Below are 22,705 nucleotides of genomic sequence, written 5' to 3'. Positions count from 1 at the left end.
CTGGAGCAGGCCCTACCCTGTGAGTGTGATAATGGTGGAGCCGACTCAGGCCACACACACACGCACCATTCTTTTTAAATATGCAAAGATTTATTTTCCATTGAATACAGAACACCATGCTACATGCGGTGCGAGGCTGGGACCAAGACCCTGGGCCAATCTTGGTTGGGGGTTTCAAATCCTGACTAGAATGGAACGAGTTACTGAGGGCTTTGAAGGCGGACAGTGTTTCTCGGAAGTTGAACGAGGATCTCTTTTCAGTGTAACATCAGTAGTCGTGGAGGAGACTACCTGCTCCCAGCTTCTGTGCATAATGGGCCACACAGTTGCGCTCTTCAGCCACCCCCCTCTCCGAACCATTCCTGCACACTATACAAGATGCGGTTTTAGATTAAATAACAGACTGATTCAAATACAGTGGTCGAGTTCTGCCAGTATTTCTACATTTCTTTATGCCATTTCCCTTGAACAGCTTCCCTTTGACAGAACAATGAATGGGGGGCAAATCTCTGACCCACTGATTGGAAACCAGTTCCCTTTCTCCAACCCAGGAGCTCTGGCTCATTTAAAAATAAAGACACTATAGTGCAGAGTTACTGAAGCGTGTTCACAGGACAGTGACATTAAGTTAGGCTGCGGGCGTTGCTGGCATTTATTGCCATCTCTATCTGCCCCGAGAAGGTTACTGTTTATAGGTCGCCAGCTTTCAGTTTTCTCCAGTTCTTGTCCACAACTTGCTGTGATGAGATTTTTTAAATGTATTCTTGGGATGGGAGTGGATAGGTGGGTACAGACATTGTGCGGAGAACTGTGGCTGCTCCTGTGCCTGTTTATCGGGGGGGGGTGGGGGGCTAGTGTCGGGGGAGGGGAGGGGATGGGGGCTAGTATCGGGGGGGGGCTGGGGCTAGTGTCGGGGGGGGGGGAGTGGGTCACTGCTCGCACTGAACTGCTGGCCACCCAGCACTGCTTCAGGAGGAATGGTTGGCAGGACCTATTAGCTGAGAAACAATACGTGACAATGTGCAAATTAAACTGATGTCCAGCTGCAGTCTGGGTCAGAAACACTCACCTTGCATTTTGTCCAACACACATAGACTAGTAACACAACTGGTGAGCTGTGCCTGAGGGAGGGGGAGGATAGTTACAGCCTAGAAAACTAATACATTTTGATAAGTCCCCTCCAATGGCCCTCTTCCCTGAAGGTACGAACTCTGGTTGGAGCACACTACACTTGAATTAACAGAATCAGTCCTCTCACACACTGCCTCCAGCCCACTCATTCTCGCTCAAAGTCACTTCTTATTGTTGAGCCAGAAGAAGGAATACTTCTTGCGACTGGGTTTGGTGCTGATGATGCGCAGGACGCGTGGGGAGCGCCAGATCTTCAACGTGCAGTCGTCACTGGCGGTGATCAACATCTCCTGGTCCACGGGGCTGAAGGCCACGGAATTCACCACATCCTCATGCTGGAGCTTTGCGAGGCAGATGTTGTAGTGCCTGTCCCAGATATAGCCCCGCCGGTCCTCAGCACCACTGCGGAATAACGGAGATACGTGTAGAACGTAAAGAACCAGGTCCCAGACTTCAGCTCACCAATCTTAGCCCATACAGACCCCAATCTATCATGGACCTTCTCCCCATACAAAGCCCAATCATGGACCTTCCCATACACAGCCCAATCTATCATGGATCTTCTCCCTATACACAGCCCAATCATGGACCTTCCCATACACAGCCCAATCTATCATGGATCTTCTCCCCATACACAGCCCAATCTATCATGGACCTTCTCCCCATACAAAGCCCAATCATGGACCTTCCCATACACAGCCCAATCTATCATGGATCTTCTCCCCATACACAGCCCAATCATGGACCTCCCCATACAAAGCCCAATCTATCATGGACCTTCTCCCCATATAGACCCCAATCATGCAACTACCTCCCCTTACACAGCCCATGGACCTATTGGGAAGAGGGCTGGATTCTTCCAGTCAATATTCACTACCCTAACCCAAAAACAACAAATTGTATTTATATAGCACCATTAACATAGTAAAACATCCGAGGCGCTTCACAGGAGCGTTATCAAACAAAATTTAACACCGAGCCACATAAGCAGATAGTAGGACAGATGAGAGGTATTTTTAACGAGCGTCTTAAAAAAGGACAGCGAGATGAAGAGGTTTAGGAAGGGAATTCCAGAGCTTAGAGCCTTGGTAGTTGAAGGCACAGCCGCCCATAGTGGAGCGATTAAAATTGGGGTGCTCACGAGGCCAGAATTGGAGTCGCACAGATATCGCACAGGGTTGTAGGGCTGGAGGAAGTTATAGAGATGGGGAGGGATTTGAAAATAATGATGAGTATTTTAAAATTGAGCTGTTGCTTAACCAGGAGCCAATGTAGGTCAGTGAGCACAGGGGTGATGGGTGAGCGGGACTTGGTGCGAGTTAGGACACGGGCAGCCAAGTTTTGGATGACCTCAAGTTTACATAGGGTAGAATGTGGGAGGCCGGCCAGGAGATAACAAAGGGTTTCAGCAGCAGGTGAGTTGAGGCAGGGGCAAGGTAGAGTGATATTATAGAGGTGGAAATAATCAGACTTAGATGTGTGATCGGCAGCTCATCTCGGCATCAAAAATAAAACATCAAGTTTGCGAACAGTCTGGTTCAGCGTCAGCCAGGGAGAGGGATGTCACCATGTCAGTGGCCAGGGAACGCAGTTTGTGGTGGGGACCAAAGACAACAGCTTCGGTCTTCCCAACATTTAATTGGAGAAAATTTCTGCTCATCCAATACTGGATGTCGGACAAGCCGTGTGACAATTTAGATACAGTGGAGGGCCGAGAGAAGTGGTGGTGAAGTCGTGCTGGGTGTCGTCAGCACACATGTGGAAAGTGATGCTGAGTTTTTGGATGATGTCGCTGAGGGGCAGCGTGTAGGTGAGAAATAGGAGGGGGCTAGGCAACGTTCCCATTGCAGCTGTGCAGCTGCCTCGGGGCCCCATACAGCTGGTGAGCTGCTTCCCAATGCAAAAACCGCACATGAATGGGCCACACAACCCAAAAAAATAATTGGGAATATTGGGATCAAGGATAGATCCTTGGGGAACACCAGAGGTAATGGTGCAGGAGCGAGAAGAGAAGCCGGTGATTGCAGGTGATTCTCCGGCGACGACTGGGTTGGTAAGAATGGAACCAGGCGAGTGCAGTCCATCCCAGCTGGATGACGGTGGAGAGACATTGCAGGAGGATGGAGTGGTCAACCGTGTCACAGATCAAGAAGGATGAGGAAGGGTAGTTTACCTTTGTCACAGTCACATCGGATGTCATTTGTGACTTTGATAAGGGCTGTTTTGGGACTGTGGCAGGGGCACAAACCAGATTGGAGGTTTGTATCCACCCACGAAGAATGGCCCGCTGGTGTGATAGGGGAGGGCACCTAGGCACCTGTGGAACCTTCAGGTGAGGAGGGTCAAAATGGGCAAAAGGAGCCAGCAGTTTACCTGGCAACATAATCCCTGCTGACATCCAGGAAGATGAAGAAGCACTCGTCATTGGGAGTGTAAGCTGTGTGTGCCCGCAGAGTCTGAGTTACTTCCCGCATCGTCTTCAAGTCAAACACGTGAATGTCAATCTCCTCGGCAATAGGTGGAGGGTTCATGGGGTCACTGATGACACAGCCCTTGGGCCAGGCACGACTGTTAACATACAAATACCTAAAAGGCAGAACAGTGCAGCATCAGAACCGTGGTACACTTAGCAGTATACAGGACAGGTGTCCAAGCTGGGACCCTGTGCTTGGTGTGGATGGACGTTAGGAGCCTGGGCTTGGTGTGGATGGACGTTAGGAGCCTGGGCTTGGTGTGGATGGACCCTGGGACCATGTGCTTGGTGTGGATGGACACTGGGAGCCTGGGCTTGGTGTGGATGGACCCTGGGACCCTGGGCTTGGTGTGGATGGACACTGGGAGCCTGGGCTTGGTGTAGATGGACGTTAGGAGCCTGGGCTTGGTGTGGATGGACCCTGGGACCATGTGCTTGGTGTGGATGGACACTGGGAGCCTGGGCTTGGTGTGGATGGACACTGGGAGCCTGGGCTTGGTGTGGATGGACCCTGGGCTTGGTGTGGATGGACACTGGAAGCCTGGGCTTGGTGTGGATGGACCCTGGGACCCTGGGCTTGGTGTGGATGGACCCTGGGACCCTGGGCTTGGTGTGGATGGACACTGGGAGCCTGGGCTTGGTGTGGATGGATACTGGGAGCCTGGGCTTGGTGTGGATGGACACTGGGAGCCTGGGCTTCGTGTGGATGGACCTGGGAGTCTGTGCTGGGTGTGGATGGACCCTGGGAGTCTGTGCTGGGTGTTACTGAGCGACTGATGGACCCTCCTGGCCGAGACTTCACAGTGTGGTGATTCTCTTTTAAACCAATTTAATGTCGAGGAATCGAACACTCCAGTTTAAACCGCCTGCTCTTATCCTTTTAAACTTAAATTTAGCACAAACTATATGGAGATTGGTACAGATTCAATGATCTTCAGGGGCTCTGTAGCAGAACGGACATGGAGAGGGACTGACCTGTGGTCTGGAGACAGGGAGAGGGACTGACCTGTGGTCTGGAGACAGGGAGAGGGACTGACCTGTGGTCTGGAGACAGGGAGAGGGACTGACCTGTGGTCTGGAGACAGGGAGAGGGACTGACCTGTGGTCTGGAGACAGGGAGAGGGACTGACCTGTGGTCTGGAGACAGGGAGAGGGACTGACCTGTGGTCTGGAGACAGGGAGAGGGACTGACCTGTGATCTGGAGACAGGGAGAGGGACTGACCTGTGGTCTGGAGACAGGCCCATCCCGATGATGTGACCGTGGACATCAATCGTGTAGTCCAGTGCATCGAAGAACTCATTAGAGCTGCGTTCCTCCCCCAACACCGGTCCTGATGTCGTCATGTGATGCGGCAGAATTTGCTTAATACCTGCAATTATACAGAGGGGCACAGTGAGAAAAACGGACCTCCTTAAAGCGCTCCCCCTTAAACTGCCCGCCACAGTGGTTTTAACCAGTTGTATTTTTCTGCTAGGCGCTCCTGCTCCCCTCCTTCAGTTCAGAGGCAGGATCCACAGGAACCATACCCCCTGTCCCCTCCCCTCCCCTCCCCTCCCCCCTGTCCAGGATCCACAGGGACCACAACCCCCCTCCCCTCCCCGCCCCGTCCCCTCCCCTTCCCTCTGTCCAGGATCCACAGGAGCCACACTCCCCCTCCCCTCCCTCCAGAGAATAATTATTTAATTCAAATTATCTGCCCCGTTTGGGGTGGAGGTTAATTTTGCCTGTTAAACGTTTTGAACGAATGAGCAGGGAAAGCCTATTCCCTCTGGTTGGCGATCAGTGATCAGGGGTAAGCAATTTAAAGCCATCTGAGAGTGAGGATACAGGGACAGTGAATTATTAGCCCCGCCTCTCCTGCATTGGCCCCACCTCCCTGCACTGGCCCCGCCTTCTCCACCTGACACCGCCTCCCCACACTGCCACCCCCCCCATGCTGCTCCCCCCAATGGCTCTGTCTTCCACACTGGCCCTGCCTCCCCCCCACTGGCCCTGCCTCCCCCGCCTGGCCCCGCCTCCCCCGCCTGGCCCCGCCTCCCCCGCCTGGCCCCGCCACCCCCAATGGCCCCGTGTATTGTGGTGATCACAACTTACATAAGAACATAAGAAACAGGAGTCGGTCATTTGGCCCCTCGAGCCTGCTCCACCATTAAATAAGATCATGGCTGATCTGATCATTGACTCAGCTCCACTTCCCTGCCTACTCCCCATAACCCTTTACTCCCTTATCGCTCAAATATCTGTCTATCTCCGCCTTAAATATATTCAATGACTCAGCCTCCACAGATTTACAAACCTCCGAGAGAAGAAATTTCTCCTCATCTCAGTTTTAAATGGGCGGCCCCTTATTCTGAGACTATGGGCCAGACTTTCGGCTTAATTGTCGCCGATTTTCTTGGCGTTACAACTGGTTTCCCGCCCGGCGAGAATTTCCATGTTAAGTTTTTCAACGTTATCGGCCACATCTGAAATCGCCTGCCGGGACCAAACGGCCCACGTGTAACACCGAGAACAACCGCCAGGGCGTAAGTTTGGTCTCAACTGCCAATGTCCAGATCACCGAGAGAACCGCCCTGTAAAAGCTGCTTAAACGGGGCAGTAATGGTGGGACCCTGAAAAGAAAGATAAATTAAAGGTTCTTTAATTATTTGTTTAAAATTTTAACATGGCGATTGTAATGTCCTTACTATACAGTGTAAATGCACACTAGGCCCATACTTGAGAGAAGGTCACTCTGTGACCAGTTACCTTTATTACCAAGACCTCAAGTGATGAAGGTGGGTGGAGCTTCCCCTTTTATACCTGAAAGTCCAGGTTAAGAGTGTCTCTCACAAGTTCACCCCCTTGTGATCAATGTTCTCAAGGTGTACAACTTAGGTCAGCTTATACATGGGTTACAATGATAGTCGAATACATGACATCACCTCCCCCCGAAAATCGTATTGGGATCACAGGTTAAGTCTCTCTGGTGGTTTATGCTCCCTTGTAGAGCGCCTGAGTTGGGGCTCTGGTTGTTGGGCGCTGGCCTGAGTGTCTGCTGTTTGCGGTGCTTCAGGCCTGTCCGGACTGCCCAAAGTGACTGGGCTCTCCTCCACTTCGTTCCGGTGTTCGGTCACCTGTGGTGGAGTAAACTCTACATCGTGTTCTTCCTCTGCTCCTTCTATGGGGTTGCTGAACCTCCTTTTAGTTTGATCCACGTGTTTGCGGCAGATTTGTCCATTGGTAAGTTTAACTACCAAAACCCTATTCGTTCTTTGGCAATCACAATGCCTGCAAGCCATTTGGGCCCTGCAGCGTAATTAAGGACAAAAACAGGGTCATTGACATCAATACATCGCGCCCTCGCATTCCTGTCATAGTAGTCACATTGTGACTGATGCCTGCTCTCAACAATTTCTTTCATAGTAGGGTGTATAAGGGATAACCTGGTTTTGAGCGTCCTTTTCATTAGCAGCTCTGCGGGTGGAAGCCCTGTGAGCAAGTGTGGTCGGGATATATTGGCCAACAGGAGGCGTGATAAGCGCCTTTGTAGGGAACCCCCTTGGATTCTGAGCATCCCCTGTTTGATTATCTGCACTGCTCGTTCCGCCTGGCCGTTTGAGGCCGGCTTGAACGGTGCCGTTCTGACATGGTTGATTCCATTGCCTGCCATGAAGTCCTGGAATTCAGTGCTTGTGAAGCACGGGCCATTGTCGCTGACCAAGACATCCGGTAGATCATGGGCGGTGAACATTGCCCGTAGACTTTCTACTGTGGCAGAGGATGTGCTTGAATTTAAAATGGCATACTCAATCCATTTGGAGTAGGCGTCTACTACAACCAAAAACATTTTTCTCATGAAAGGACCTGCGTAGTCCACATGGATGCGTGACCATGGCTTGGCGGGCCATGGCCAGGGGCTAAGGGGGCTCCCTGGGTTCGTTGCCCAGCTGAGCACACGTGTTGCACCTGCGAACACAAAGTTCCAGGTCCGCATCTATCCCTGTCCACCAAACGTCTGACCTGGCAATTGCCTTCATCATGACAATGCCCGGGTGCTCATTGTGAAGTTCTCTGATAAACACCTCTCTGCCCATCTGGGGCATGACTACGCGGTTTCCCCACAGTAGGCAATCGGCCTGAATCGAGAGTTCATCCTTGCGCCTATGAAACGGTTTAAATTCCTCAGGACATGCCCCTTCCGTGGCTGTCCAGTCCCCATTCAGGACACATTTCTTAACTAAAGACAGTAGCGGGTCTTTATTTGTCCAGACTTTAATCTGACGGGCTGTCATAGGTGAGCCTTCGCTTTCGAAAGCTTCAACAGCCATGACCATCTCAGCATCATGTTCAGTTGCCCCCTCAGTGGTGGCTAGTGGGAGCCTGCTGAGTGCATCGGCGCAGTTTTCGGTGCCCGGTCTGTGCCGAATTGTGTAGTCATAGACGGCTAACGTGAGTGTCCACCTCTGTATGCTGGTCGATGCATTCGCATTTATGGCCTTGTTGTCGGCCAAAAGGGACGTTAGGGGTTTGTGATCAGTCTCCAGCTCAAATTTCCTGCCAAACAGGTACTGCTGCATTTTTTTTACTGCATATACACATGCTAGCGCTTCCTTTTCTACCATCCCGTAGCCCCTTTCTGCCTGGGACAACTTCTGGAGGCATAAGCTACCGGCTGTAACTGACCCTTGGCATTAACATGCTGCAACACACACCCGACCCCATAGGACGACGCATCGCACGTTAACACAAGTTTCTTACATGGGTCATATAGCGCTAACAGTTTGTTGGAGCATAACAAATTGCGTACTCTATCAAAAGCCCTTTCCTGACTGTCCTCCCAGACCCATTCGCGACCTTTGCGTAGGAGTATGTGTAGCGGCTCTAACAGCGTGCTCAATTTGGGAAGAAAGTTCCCAAAATAGTCCAGGAGCCCCAGGAACAAACGCAGCTCCGTCGTGTTATGGGGTCTGGGTGCTCTCTGGATCGCTTCCGTTTTGGATGCAGTAGGGCTGATCCCGTCTGCTGCTACCCTCATCCCCAGGAATTCTACCTCTGGAGCTAGAAAGACGCACTTCGCCTTTTTCAGTCGCAGCCCTACCCGGTCCAGTCTGCGTAGCAACTCCTCCAGGTTGTGGAGGTGTTCTTCAGTATCGCGACCCATGATGAGGATGTCGTCCTGAAAAACCACTGTCCCTGGAATCGACTTGAGGCTTTCCATATTTAGCTGAAAGATCGCGGCGGCCGAGCGAATCCTGAATGGACGTCTATTATACTCAAACAACCCCTTGTGTGTTGTGATGGTGGTCAGCTTCTTTGACTCACTCGCCAGCTCCTGGGTCATGTAAGCTGAGGTCAGGTCCAATTTTGATAAAAGTTTGCCACCGGACAGCGTCGCAAATAGGTCCTCCACTCTCGGTAGCGGGTACTGGTCTTGGAGTGACACCTTGTAATCGCCACATATCCTGACCGACCCATCCGCCTTGAGCACCGGCACAATCGGGCTCGCCCAGTCACTGAATTCGACTTGCGAGATGATGCCTTCCCTCAGCAGGCGGTCCAATTCGCATTCTATCTTTTCCCGCATCACGTACGGCACCACTCTGGCCTTGTGGTGTACTGTCCTGGAGTCCGGGTTTATGTGAATCACTACCTTGGCCCCCATGAAAGTGCCGATGCTGGGTTGAAATAATGAGTCAAATTTGTCCAGGACCTTTGAGCATGATACTCACTCCACAGAAGAAATTGCATTGACATCGCCCCATTTCCAATTCATGACAACAAGCCAACTCCTCCCCAGTAGTGCGGGACCGTCCCCCGGGACAATCCAGAGTGGCAACCTGTTCTCCGAATCTTTGTGGGTCACGACTACCGTGGCGCTGCCGAGCACCGGAATGATCTCCTTTGTATATGTCCGTAGCTGTGCGTCAATCGGCAATAATTTTGGTCTCCTGGCCTTGGACACCCACAACCTTTCGAACTGTTTGATACTCATCAGGGACTGGCTGGCCCCCGTGTCTAGCTCCATTAATACTGGGATGCCATTGAGGAGCACTTTCATCATTATCGGTGGCGTCCTGGTATATGAACTGTATATGTGCTCCACATGAACTCGCTGAACTTCAGCTTCCAGCGAATTCTCCCAGTATTTATTTATCCTCGTAGGGCTTACATCGGGCCCGTCCTCCTCGTACATGAACCTGGTTGCAGGCTTCCTGCACATACGCGCCAAGTGACCGCTGACATTGCAGTTTCTGCAGGTATATTGCTGATATCTGCAAGCTCTGGCTGGGTGTTTAACTCCACACCTCCAGCATGAGCTGGAGGCCCCGTTGTTGGAAACAAACAGTCCATTACCAGTCGATCGTCTCTGACTGAGTCTGTAACTGTCCTTAAGCGCACCATTAACAGGTGTTGATGGCCCGATTACTGGCCGCATTGTCCATTGCGATATCGTGAATCGCCGTTCAGCTAGCCATTGTCTCTGTTGAATTCCCCCTTTGGGTTTGACTACATGCTGGGGCATGTCCGATTGCCCTTGCCTGCCTAGAGAACTGTGTGCTGCGTTAACAATGTTGACTCCCTGGTCGTTTGCCGCACTTGAGCCAAGGTTTTTGTTATACATCATTCTGGTCTCTTCCTCTCCTGAGATAAATATCTGGGCTATCAGAGCTGCCGCTTCCAAGGTCAAGTCTTTGGTCTCAATCAGTTTCCTGAAAACCCCAGCGTGCCCGATGCCCTCAATAAAAAAGTCTCGCAGCATCTCCGCTCTGCATGCATCTGGGAACTTACATAGGCTCGCCAGTCGCCGGAGATCTGCCACGAAGTCTGGAACGCTTTGCCCTTCTCGCCGCCGGTGCGTGTAAAACCGGTGTCTCACCATGTGCATGTTGCTCGCTGGTTTAAGGTGTTCCCCGATCAACTTACTGAGCTCTTCGAACGTCTTGTCCGCCGGCTTCTCTGGCGCTAGGAGGTCCTTCATCAGCGAGTACATTCTGGATCTACAAACCGTCAGGAGATAAGCCCTGCGTTTGTCGGCCGAATCCTGTCCCAACCATTCCTTAGTGACACAACTTTGCTGTAGTCTCTCAATAAAGTCGTCCCAATCATCACCAACACAGTATCTCTCTTCTGTGCTGCTAGTGGCCATGCTCACGTGGTTTAAATCCCAGTTTCTCGTCGCCAATGATATGTCCTTACTATACAGTATAAATGCACACGAGGCCCATACTTGAGAGAAGATCACTCTGTGACCAGTTACCTTTATTACCAAGACCCAAGTGATGAAGGTGGGTGGAGCCTCCCTTTTATACCTGAAAGTCCAGGTTAGGAGTGTCTCCCACAAGTTCACCCCCTTGTGGTCAATGTTTTCAAGGTGTACAACTTAGGTCAGCTTATAGATGGGTTACAATGATAGTTGAATACATGACAGTGATTAGGGTTAAAACTATCTTGTGACTGCTTTGTATGTGCTGTTTTTTAATGATCATTTTTTAAAAAAAGGTTTCCCCCCTCCCTCGGCCCACCGCAGCCTGGGACTAAATTTCACCACTTATCGTCCATTCCGGTAATGGCCGCCCATTTTGCTAACTTTCCACTTATCCGCCGAGAAAACTGCCGACAATGAGTGTGCAATGCCCATTTTCTCGCCGGGCGATTAATTTTACTTACTTTTACCTTTAAAATGGAAATTCTCGCCAGCTTTTATCGCCGAACATTAGTGTTGCTTCTCAGCGGGCAATCAGGCATTGAGGGCCTTTCGGGAAAGTCTGGCCCATAGTCCCCTAGTTTTAGCTTCCCCTATCAGTGGAAACATCCTCTCTGCATTCACTTTGTCGAGCCCCCTCATTATCTTATATGTTTCAATAAGATCACCTCTCATTCTTCTGAACTCCAATGTGTATAGGCTCAACCTACTCAACCTATCTTCATAAGTCAACCCCTTCAGCTCCGGAATCACCCTCGTGAATCTTCTCTGAACAGCCTCCAATACAAGTCTATCCCTCCTTAAATACGGAGACCAAAACTGTACGCAGTACTCAAGGTGTGGCCTCACTAATACCCTGTACAGTTGTAGCAGGACTTCTCTGCTTTTATACTCTATTCCCCTTGCAATAAAGGCCAACATTCCATTTTCCTTCCTGATTACTTGCTGTACCTGCATACTAACGTTTTGTGTTTCATGCACAAGGACCCCCAGGTCCCTCTGTACTGCAGCACTTGCAATTTTTCTCCATTTAAATTATAATTTGCTTTTCTATTATTTCTGCCAAAGTGGATAACCTCACATTTTTCCACATTATATTCCGTCTGCCAAATTTTTGCCCACTCACTTAGCCTGTCTATATCCCTTTGCAGATTTTTAGTGTGCTCCTCACAATTTGCTTTCCCACCCATCTTTATATCAACAGCAAACTTGGCTACATTACACTCGGTCCCTTCATCCAAGTCTTAATATAGATTGTAAATAGTTGAGGACCCAGCACCGATCCCTGCGGCACCCCACTAGCCACTGTTTGCCAACCGGAAAATGACCCATTTATCCCAACTCTCTGTTTTCTGTTAGTTAGCCAATTCTCTATCCATGCTAATATATTACCCCCAACCCTGTGAATTTTTATCTTGTGCAGTAACCTTTTATGTGGCACCTTATTGAATGCCTTCTGGAAATCCAAATACACGACATCTACAGGTTCCCCCTTATCCACCCTGTTCGTTACATCCTCAAAGAACTCCAGCAAATTTGTCAAACATGATTTCCCTTTCATAAAACCATGCTGACTCTGTTTGACTGTATTATGCTTTACCAAATGTCCTGCTACTACTTCCTTAATAATGGATTCCAGCATTTTCCCAACAACAGATGTTAGACTAACTGATCTATAGTTTTCTGCTTTTTATCTGCCTCCTTTTTTAAATAGGGGCATTACATTTGTGGTTTTCCAATCTGCTGGGACCGCTCCAGACTTGTTCATCTTCCACCTGATACTTGATATTGGGGCTGGACAGACCACACTTGCTTCACTGTTCCCACCCCAATATCACTCTGGATTGATACTGTGCTGTCTCACGCCCAATGGGACAAAGCTGTTGTCACCCAGGATACAAGCTTCCCTGGCCAGATACCGTGAACACACAGGGCTCCTTCCCACAGACTCTGCAACCAACAGGCAGCAGATCTTAAAGTCGATGTAGGAGAGCTTGGGGGATTGTACCCCAACGAGTCACAGGGAGGGGAGAGAACTGGGGTTAACCAGTACCCTCCAGCCTATAACCCCTCCGAGACCGCTGCCCTCCTCCAACTTTGGCCTCTTGAGCATCCCTGATTATAATCGCTCCACCACTGCCAGCCGTGCCTTCAGCTGCCTCACCCCTAAGCTCTGGAATTCCCTCCCTAAACCTCTCCACTCTCTACCTCTCTCTCCTCCTTTAAGACTCTCATTAAAGCATATCTGTTTGATCAAGCTTTTGATCATCTATCCCAATATCTCCTCGATGTCAAATCTTGTTTTATAACACTCCTGTGAAACTGATTGGGATGTTTTACTTCATTAACGACACTATATAAATACAGGTTTTTGTTACCGAAGACACTGACAACACCGGTGTTAACCAAACCATTAACCAAGGCCTTGCCATGGTACTGCTGTGGTACCTGGAGCCTACCTATTTGATGGGGAGTGTAGGTAAGGCTCCCTGTGGTGAAGATCAAGTATTTCTTGTCCTGCACTGTCTGCCCTTCTGACAGGAGGTCCATATCGGCAGGCTTCGTCTTGGCCTGTAGAAACAGTTCTGCCACTCGTGCCTCGATCTGCTTCTCGTCCATCAGGGACTGCCCCCCCCCGGAGAGCGCGCTCCCCTCCCTCTCCGCATCGGCCTGACCACCGACCATGGCCTCGCTCGCCACCGCGCTCCTGTGCTTGGCTTTGCTGCAGCCCTCGTCCTCGCTGTCGCTGCCCAGGTCGAACACTCGGGCGGGGGTGTTAGCCAGCTGCTCCTCGAAGCCCAGCAGCAGGTCCGGAGTGTTGTGCCTGCCGCAGTCCGCCACCATCACCGTGCGGATGGTGCTGGCATTCAGGTTCTGCAACTGGAACAGTCTCTTCACCACGTTTATGTTCTCCGATTCGATATCCTGGAGCGGGGGGAGGAGACGGAGAGGGTCGTTAGACATCGCTGTACTGAACTTCTCACACCTGACACACACACCGCACCGAGCCGGTCCCGTCACCGTCAGCCGCGGCCCGACCTCTAACCTTCAGCCACAGAGCAACATGGCGCAAGCTGGAAATCTGAAATACAACCAGAAAAAGCTTGAAACACTCAGCGGGTCAGGCAGCATCTGTGGGGAGAGAAACGCAGTGAACGTTTCAGCTCGGTGATCCTTTGTCAGAACTGGAAGAAGTTAGAGATGTAACAGAGCTAAAGGCGGGCAGAGGAAACGTTACAAGGACACCCTCAAAGCCTCCCTGATAAAGTGCAACATCCCCACTGACACCTGGGAGTCCCTAGCCAAAGACCTAAGTGGAGGAAGTGCATCCGGGAGGGCGTTGAGCACCTCGAGTCTCATCGCCGAGAGCATGCAGAAAACAAGCGCAGGCAGTGGAAAGAGCGTGCGGCAAACCTGTCCCACCCTCCCTTACCCTCAACCACTATCTGTCCCGTCTGTGACAGGGACTGTGGCTCTCGTATTGGACTGTTCAGCCACCTAAGGACTCATTCTAAGATTGGAAGCAAGTCTTCCTCGATTCCAAGGGACTGCCGATGATGATGATGATATCAGAGAACAAGTTCAGCCAGGTGGAGGAGGGTGCGTTTGGATAGGGGTGGGTTAGGCCTCTGTGCAAGGAAGAAGCGGCAGGCACACAGGGCATCCCGATGGGGGATGGAGGTGTAGAGGGACTGAATGTGCTGGTGAGATGGAGACTGTTAGGACCTGGAAACTGAAAACATTGACCTGAAACATTAACCGTTTCTCTGCCCACAGATGCTGTCTGACCTGCCGAGTATTTCCAGCATTTTCTGTTTATATTTTGCCCTCCCGCTCCCAAGTCCCAGCGACTCACAATACACACAGGAATGTTAGAATGACTGGCCAAACGTTCACAGGTATACAGCAGGGGTTCAAAAAAAACTGCCCACACCTGAAATGCGACTGCAGTTTCAACAGTACAACACCCGCAACATATTGGCACAATTACACTGTCGTTATCGCAATTCACTTTGTCTACGATACGCTCAATCAGGTTCCTGCCATTGCTCCTACCCCCAGTGACAGATCTGCATCCCAGTGTTATACAGTGACAGACCTGTACCCACCAGTACTGTATTCCAATACACAGGCCAGATTGGGAGGGACACCATCTTTAACTGCGATGCTGGGTGTTTTCGACAGTGTGAGGGTTTCACTCCCGGAGTTACACTGCACTGAGATCCCACACACTGCAGTACACTGGCCCCCTCTAGTGGCAGTGCTCTGAGGTCTTCTTTAAAAAAGGAGAGAGAAAACGGGTAATTATAGACCGGTTAGCCTGACAGCAGTAGTGGGGAAAATGTTGGAATCAATTATTAAAGATGTAATAGCAGCGCATTTGGAAAGCAGTGACAGGATCGGTCCAAGTCAGCATGGATTTATGAAAGGGAAATCATGCTTGACAAATCTTCTAGAATTTTTTTGAGGATGTAACTAGTAGAGTGGACAAGGGAGAACCAGTGGATGTGGTATATTTGGACTTTCAAAAGGCTTTTGACAAGGACCCACACAAGAGATTAGTGTGCAAAATTAAAGCACATGGTATTGGGGGTAATGTACTGACGTGGATAGAGAACTGGTTGGCAGACAGGAAGCAAAGAGTGGGAATAAACCGGTCCTTTTCAGAATGGCAGGCAGTGACTAGTGGGGTACCATGAGGTTCAGTGCTAGGACCCCAGTTATTTACAATATACATTAATGATTTAGACGAAGGAATTGAGTGTAAATATCTCCAAGTTTGCAGATGACACTAAGCTAGGTGGCAGTGTGAGCTGTGAGGAGGATGCTAAGAAGCTGCAGAGTGATTTGGACAGGTTCGGTGAGTGGGCAAATGCATGGCAGATGCAGTATAATGTAGATAAATGTGAGGTTATCCACTTTGGTGGCAAAAACAGGAAGGCAGAATATTATCTGAATGGTGACAGATTAGGAAAAGGGGAGGTGCAACGAGACCTGGGTGTCATGGTACATCAGTCATTGAAAGTTGGCATGCAGGTACAGCAGGCGGCGAAGAAGGAAATGGCATGCTGGCCTTCATAGCGAGAGGATTTGAGTATAGGAGCAGGGAGGTCTTACTGCAGTTGTACAGGGCCTTGTGAGCCACACCTTGAACATTGTGTACAGTTTTGGTCTCCTAATATGAGGAAGGACATTCTTGCTATTGAGGGAATGCAGCGAAAGTTCACCAGACTGATTCCCGGGATGGCAGGACTGACATATGAAGAAAGACTGGATCAACCAGGCTTATATTCACTGGAATTTAGAAGAATGAGAGGGGATCTCATCGAAACATATAAAATTCTGACGGGATTGGACAGGTTGGATGCAGGAAGAATGCAGGAGAAGTCCAGAACCAGGGGTCACAGTTTAAGGGTAAGGGATAAGCCATTTAGGACCGAGATGAGGAGAAACTTCTTCACTCAGTGAATTGTGAATCTGTGGAATTCTCTACCACAGAAAGTTATTGAGGCCAGTTCGTTAGATATATTCAAAAGGGAGTTAGATGTGGCCCTTAGGGCTAAAGCTATCAAGGGTTATGGAGAAAAAGCAGGAATGGGGTACTAAAGTTGCCAAAATGATCAGCCATGATCATATTAAATGGTGGTGCAGACTCAAAGGGTCGAATGGCTTACTTCTGCATCTATTTTCTATGTTTTTATGTCTCAGCTGCCGAAGATTACAGAAAGCTTTTGCTAAAAGTACAGAGCATTAGCACGACAATACTGCTCAAAAAAATCTCTGTGAGCAGGACTAAATGAAGAAGGTGATATTTTATTGGTGGATCAGTCCCACTGAGTTAACTGATGGAATCCAGCACCAGGATCACTAATACACTGTACTGAAGCAGAGGGGGTACAGCCATTCTCTGACCAACCACTGACAGCACAGAAAGGGAGAATGTGAAGGAGTGAGAGAGAAAAAAACAGGAAAGAGGATAGGTACAGAGTGACACAGATGGGGAGAGAGAATCACAACAGATACAAACAGAAGGAGGACTGAGGGGGGGTGGGAAAGATAGGAGTGAAAAACCAGATAAAGCATAAGAGGAGATAAAGAGAGAATGGGTGAGGGACAGAAAATCTAAGCTAAATATACAGAAGGGGAGGAATACACAGACAGATACGCATACACAACAACTTGTAATTATATAGCGCCTTTACGTAGTAAGATGTCCCAAGGCGCTTCACAGGAGTGTTAGAAGACAAAACAAATAAATTTGACACTGAGCCACATAAGAGGAAATTACAGCAGATGACAAAAAAAAAGGTAGGTTTTCAGGAGTGTCTTAAAGGAGGAAAGAGAGGTAGAGAGGCAGAGAGGTTTAGGGAGGGAGTTCCAGAGCTTAGGGCCCAAACAGCTGAAGGCATGTCCACCAATGGTTGAGCGATTATAATCAGGGTTGCTCAAGAGGGCAGAATTAGAGGAGCGCAGATATCTCGGGGAGTTATGAAGCTGAAGGAGATTACAGAGATAGGGAGGGGCAAGGCCATGGGAGATTTGAAAACAAGGGTGTGAATTTTGAAATCATGGAGTTGCTTAATCGGGAGCCAATGTAGATCAGTGAGCACAGGGGTGATGGGTGAGCGGGACTTGGTGCGAGTTAGGTCACGGGCTAACGAGTTTTGGATGACCTCAAGTTTACGTAGGGTAGAAATGTGGGAGGCCAGCCAGGAGTGCGTTGGAATAGTCAAGTCTAGAGGTAACAAAGCTATGGATGAGGGTTTCAGCAGCCATACACAGACACACAGATCTCCACACATATACAGACACACAAATACACACACACACACACACACACACACAGATTCACACATTGAGGCACAAACACACACAAATGCACACACAAACTCCCTCACAGACACTTACACACACAGACACACACCTTTTCCTCACAACAGACAAAGACATGTAGAAGAAACAGTGCATCATCCAACTCACTCTCAGCAATGCCAGGAGATAGATAATATACCTCTATCTATATTAAGCATCTTACTTTTGCACGGGCTCTATAAACCTTACTTCACGCAGTCATGTTTTGTCACACTTCTGTGTCCATTTCTTCATTATGAATTCCTATCCACATTTATAATGGACACTGGCTATTTTGGGGACGATTTAAACTAGCTTGGCAGGGGGATGGGAAGCTGAGCATAGATTCAGAAGGGAGAAAAGCAGAGCTAGAGATGAAAAGTAGAAGAGGTGTAAGAGAGTTTGGAAGACAGAGCAAACAAAGATTGGAAAATAGACAAAAAGAGGTCGGCTGTGCTTAATGGTATATACCTAAATGCAAGGTGTGTAGGGAATAAGGCAGCCGAGCTGAGGGCACAGATAGACACGTGGAAGTATGATAGCTTAGCGATTCCTGAAACTTGGCTTAAAGAGGGGCAGGAATGGCAGCTCAATGTTCCTGGTTACAGGGTTTTCAGACGAGATAGAGAGGGGGGTAAAAAAGGAGGGGATGGCAATATTGGTTGAAGAAACAATTACAGCTGTGAGAAGAGATGATATGTTGGAAGGATCATCAAATGAGGCTATATGGGTTGAACTATATCCCAGGCTATTAAAAGAAACAAGGGAGGAAATATTGGGGCTCTGACCATTATTTTTCAATCCTCCCTGGCTACAGGAGTGGTGTCAGAGGATTGGAGAACTGCTAACATAGAAATTTACAGCGCAGAAGGAGGCCATTTCGGCCCATCGTGTCCGCGCCGGCGACAAAGAGCCACACGGCCCTCGGTCAGCAGCCCTAAAGGTTACATATAAACCCATGAATAATGACGGAAAGGCAAAGAGCACCCAGCCCAACCAGTCCACCTCACCCAACTGCGACACCCCTTATACTGAAACATTTTACACTCCACCCCAACCGGAGCCATGTGATCTCCTGGGAGAGGCAAAAAATAGATAAAAACCCAGGCCAATTTAGGGAAAGAAAATCTGGGAAAATTCCTCTCCAACCCATCCAGGTGATCGACACTAGTCCAGGAGATCACCCTGATCGTACTCTATTCCCTGCAGTACTTACCATTATATCTGCGCCGTCCAGTCTAATCCCAATTACCAGCTCTAAGTCCATAACCCTACAGGTTACTGCACTTTAAGTGCCCATCCAACCATCTCCTAAAAGTGGTGATGGTTTCTGTATCACTACTCTTCTAGGCAGCGAGTTCCAGATCCCCACAACCCTCTGCGTAAAGAAGCCCCCCTCAAATCCCCTTTAATGGCCTACTGCTTAATGTGTATACTCTTTCCTTATTAGCCCTCTCAAAGTGCATCACCTCACACTTCTCTGAATTAAATTCCATTTGCCATTGCTCTGCCCACCTGACCAGTAGATTGATATCCTCCTGCAGCCCATGACTTTCCTCTTCATTATCAACCACACAGCCAATTTTAGTGTCGTCTGCAAACTTCTTAATCATACTTCCTATATTCAAATCTAGATCATTGATATATACCACAAAAAGCAAGGGACCCAGTACTGAGCCCTGCGGAACCCCACTGGAAACATTCTTCCAGTCACAAAAACATCCATCAATCATTACTCTTTGCTTCCTACCTCCAAGCCAATTTTGGATCCAACTTGCCACTTTGCCCTGTATCCCATGGGCTTTAACCTTCACGACCAGTCTACCATGCGGGACCTTATCAAAAGCCTTGCTAAAGTCCATATAGACTACATCATACGCACTACCCTCATCGACCCTCTTAGTTACCTCCTCAAAAAATTCAATCAGATTAGTCAAACACGATCTTCCTTTAACAAATCCGTGCTAACTGTCCCTAATTAATCCTTGCCTTTCCAAATGCAGATTTATCCTGTCTTTCAGGATTTTTTCCAATAATTTTCCCACCACTGAGCTTAGGCTGACAGGCCTGTAATTACTCGGCCTATTCCTTTTTCCCTTTTTTAACAAGGATACTACATTAGCAGTCCTCCAATCCTCCGGCACCATGCCCAGATCCAAAGAGGACTGGAAAAAGATGGTCAAGGCCTCTGCTATTTCCTCTTTTACTTCGCTTAACAGTTCGAGATGCATTTCATCCGGGCCTGGGGACTTATCTACTTTCAAAGCTGTTAAACCCCTTAATACTTCCTCTCTCACTATATTTATTTCATCCAAAATATCACACTCCTCCTTGATAGCAGTATCTGCATTACCCCTTTCCTTTGTGAAAACAGATGCAAAGTATTCATTAAGAACCCTACCAACATCTTCCGCCTCCACACAAAGATTACCCTCATGGTCTCTAATGGACCCTACCCTTTATTTAGTTACCCTCTTACTCTTTATATATTTATAGAACATCTTAGGGTTTTCCTTAATTTTACTGGCCAAGAATTTCTCGTGCTCTCTCTTAGCATTCCTAACATCCTTTTTAATTTTGCCTCTTAACTTTCTATATTCCTCTAAAGAATTTAAAGTATTTAGCCGTTGGCATATGACATAAGCGTCCCAAGGGGCTCTAGAATTATTTTTCCCAGCCTTTTTCTTTAAGGGCACATGTTTGGCCTGAGCCTTGCGGATCTCCTCCTTGAATGCCTCCCACTGTTCCGACACTGATTTACCCACAAGTAGCTGTTTTCAGTCCACTATGACCAAATCACTCCTTAACTTAACAAAATTAGCTTTTCCCCAATTCGGAACTTATACCATTGTTTAAAAAGGGAGGAAGGAATAAACCGAGCAATTACAGGCCAGTTAGTTTAACCTCGGTAGTGAGCAAATTACTGGAATCAATTCTGAGGGACAGTATAAACCTTCATTTAGAAAGAAACAGATTAATCAAGGACAGTCAGCATGGATTTGATAAGGGAAGATCCTGTCTGACTAACTTGATTGAATTTTTTGAGGAGGTAACAAGGAGGGTCGATGAGGGCAGTGTGTTTGATGTAGTTTACATGGATTTTAGCAAGGCTTTTGACAAGGTTCCACATGGCAGGCTGATCAAAAAAATAAAAGCCCATGGGATTCAAGGGAGAGTGGCAAATCGGATCCAAAATTGGCTCAGTGGCAGGAAGCAAAGGATAATGGTTGAGGGGTGTTTTTGCGACTGGAAGGCTGTTTCCAGTGAGATTCCACATGACTTTTTGTAGCATCTATTAATGGTTTAGACTTAAATGTAGGGGGCATGATAAAGAAGTTTGCAGATGATACAAAAATAGGCTATGTGGTTGACAGTGAGGATAAAAGCTTTCGACTGCAGGAAGATAGCGATGAACTGGTCAGTTGGGCAGAAAAGTGGCAAATGACATTCAATCCGGAGAAATGTAGGTAATGCATTTGGGGAGGAGCAACAAGGCAAGGGAATACACAATAAATGGAAGGGGTGTGGAGGAACAGAGGGACCTTGGAGTGTATGTCCACAGATCCTTAAAGATAACAAGACAGGTCGATAAGGTAGTTAATAAGTCATACGGAATGCTTTTGTTTATTAGCCGAGGCATAGAATATAAGAGCAGGGAGGTTATGCTAGAACTGTATAAAACACTAGTTAGGCCACAGCTTGAGTACTGCGTGCAGTTCTGGTCACCACATTACAGGAAGGATGTGATTGCACTAGAGAGGATACAGAGGAGATTTATGAGGATGTTGTCTAGACTCCAGAATTTTAGCTATGAGGAAAGATTGAATAGGCTGGGGTTGTTTTCTTTGGAACGGAGGAGGTTGAGGGGAGATTTAATTGAGGTGTATAAAATTATGAGGGGCCTAGATAGAGTGGATAGGAAGGACCTGTTTCCCTTAGCAAAGGGTCAACAACCAGGAAGCATAGATTTAAAGTAGTTGGTAGAAGGATTAGAGGGGAGATGAGGAAAAAAAAATTCACCCAGATGGTGATGGGGGTCTGGAACTCACTACCTGAAAGGATGGTAGAGGCAGAAACCCTCACCACGTTTAAAAGGTACTTGGATGTGCACTTGAAATGCCGTGACCTACAGGGCTACAGACCTAGTGCTGGAAAGTGGGATTAGGCTGGATAGCTCTTGGTTGGTCGGCACGGATATGATGGGCCGGATGCCCTCCTTCTGTATCATAATTTTTCTATGATTCTACGATCACGTCACACGGTAATGACACTCTCCCACCACTGAAGATGCTGTAGCGCATCAATCCCGACTCGCCCAGTTCTGCAGCCTGGGTTGTAGAGATAGCCCCGTCTCCCAAACAACGCAACTCTGCTCCAAAATCATTCTACGTTTTGCCACAATACATATAATAAATAAATCACGACACAATGTTTTTTCTTTAAAATGGGGATTGAATTACATTCACTCATCCTTTCCCTTTCACCCTGCTTCACCGTTAGAGTGCACTTGGTCTCGATGCTCCATGAGAAATGTCATTGGGAATCAAATAAAGATATATATATTATACAAATATATATATATTATACTTTTTCCATCAATGTGAACAGAGCATTTAATATAATTGAAATGTTTTCGACAGTTACAGTGCAATGAGGGGTGTATTATCACGAGAAATAAATTGAAAGGTTCCTGGAATCTGTTCTACAGGATTGATATAAAGAGAGAGATTCTGTATTTATTTCACGCTTTATAAATACAACAGGACGACTGCCCGCTAACAGGGAGAGTGTGGCGTCCCATCTTATTTCCCAAGCTCAGTTTGGGGATGTGGGCGTCGCTGGCAAGGCTGGCATTTCGAGCACACCCTGAATGCCCTTGAGAAAGTGGTGGTGAGCCTTCAGCTTAAATTCTCTGCCGTGGTTTGATACAATGAAGGGGCTCGTTAGGCCACATCAGAGTCAACAACAACTTGCATCTGAACAAGAGGCCAGAACTGGAGGAGTGCAGAGATCGCGGAGGGTTGTGGGGCAGGAGGAGGTTACAGAGATTGGGAGGGACAA

The 22,705-nt window shown here is 48.3% G+C and overlaps 1 protein-coding gene across 4 annotated transcripts in view; it reads right to left on the bottom strand.

Moving 5' to 3' along the window:
* Positions 1 to 68: 68 nt before the first annotated feature.
* LOC139241431 (F-box/WD repeat-containing protein 5-like) overlaps positions 69 to 22,705 on the bottom strand; it is a 54,692-nt gene continuing 32,055 nt past the window's right edge. For 3 of the 4 annotated variants that reach the window (XM_070869992.1, XM_070869989.1, XM_070869990.1), the window contains 4 exons: positions 13,252 to 13,717; positions 4,828 to 4,975; positions 3,505 to 3,717; positions 69 to 1,533 (listed from right to left, as the gene is read on the bottom strand). In XM_070869992.1, the coding sequence (XP_070726093.1) occupies positions 1,293 to 1,533; positions 3,505 to 3,717; positions 4,828 to 4,975; positions 13,252 to 13,717 (1,068 nt within the window). In that variant the 3' untranslated portion in view covers positions 69 to 1,292. The remainder of the gene's footprint in view (positions 1,534 to 3,504; positions 3,718 to 4,827; positions 4,976 to 13,251; positions 13,718 to 22,705) is intronic. The other variant, XM_070869991.1, reaches the window with a different exon arrangement.

The sequence above is a fragment of the Pristiophorus japonicus genome, unplaced genomic scaffold (assembly GCF_044704955.1).
Source record: "Pristiophorus japonicus isolate sPriJap1 unplaced genomic scaffold, sPriJap1.hap1 HAP1_SCAFFOLD_1070, whole genome shotgun sequence".
Taxonomy (NCBI): domain Eukaryota; kingdom Metazoa; phylum Chordata; class Chondrichthyes; family Pristiophoridae; genus Pristiophorus; species Pristiophorus japonicus.
Note: the sequence above shows the minus strand (reverse complement) of the source record. Positions and strands in the feature narration are given on the sequence as shown.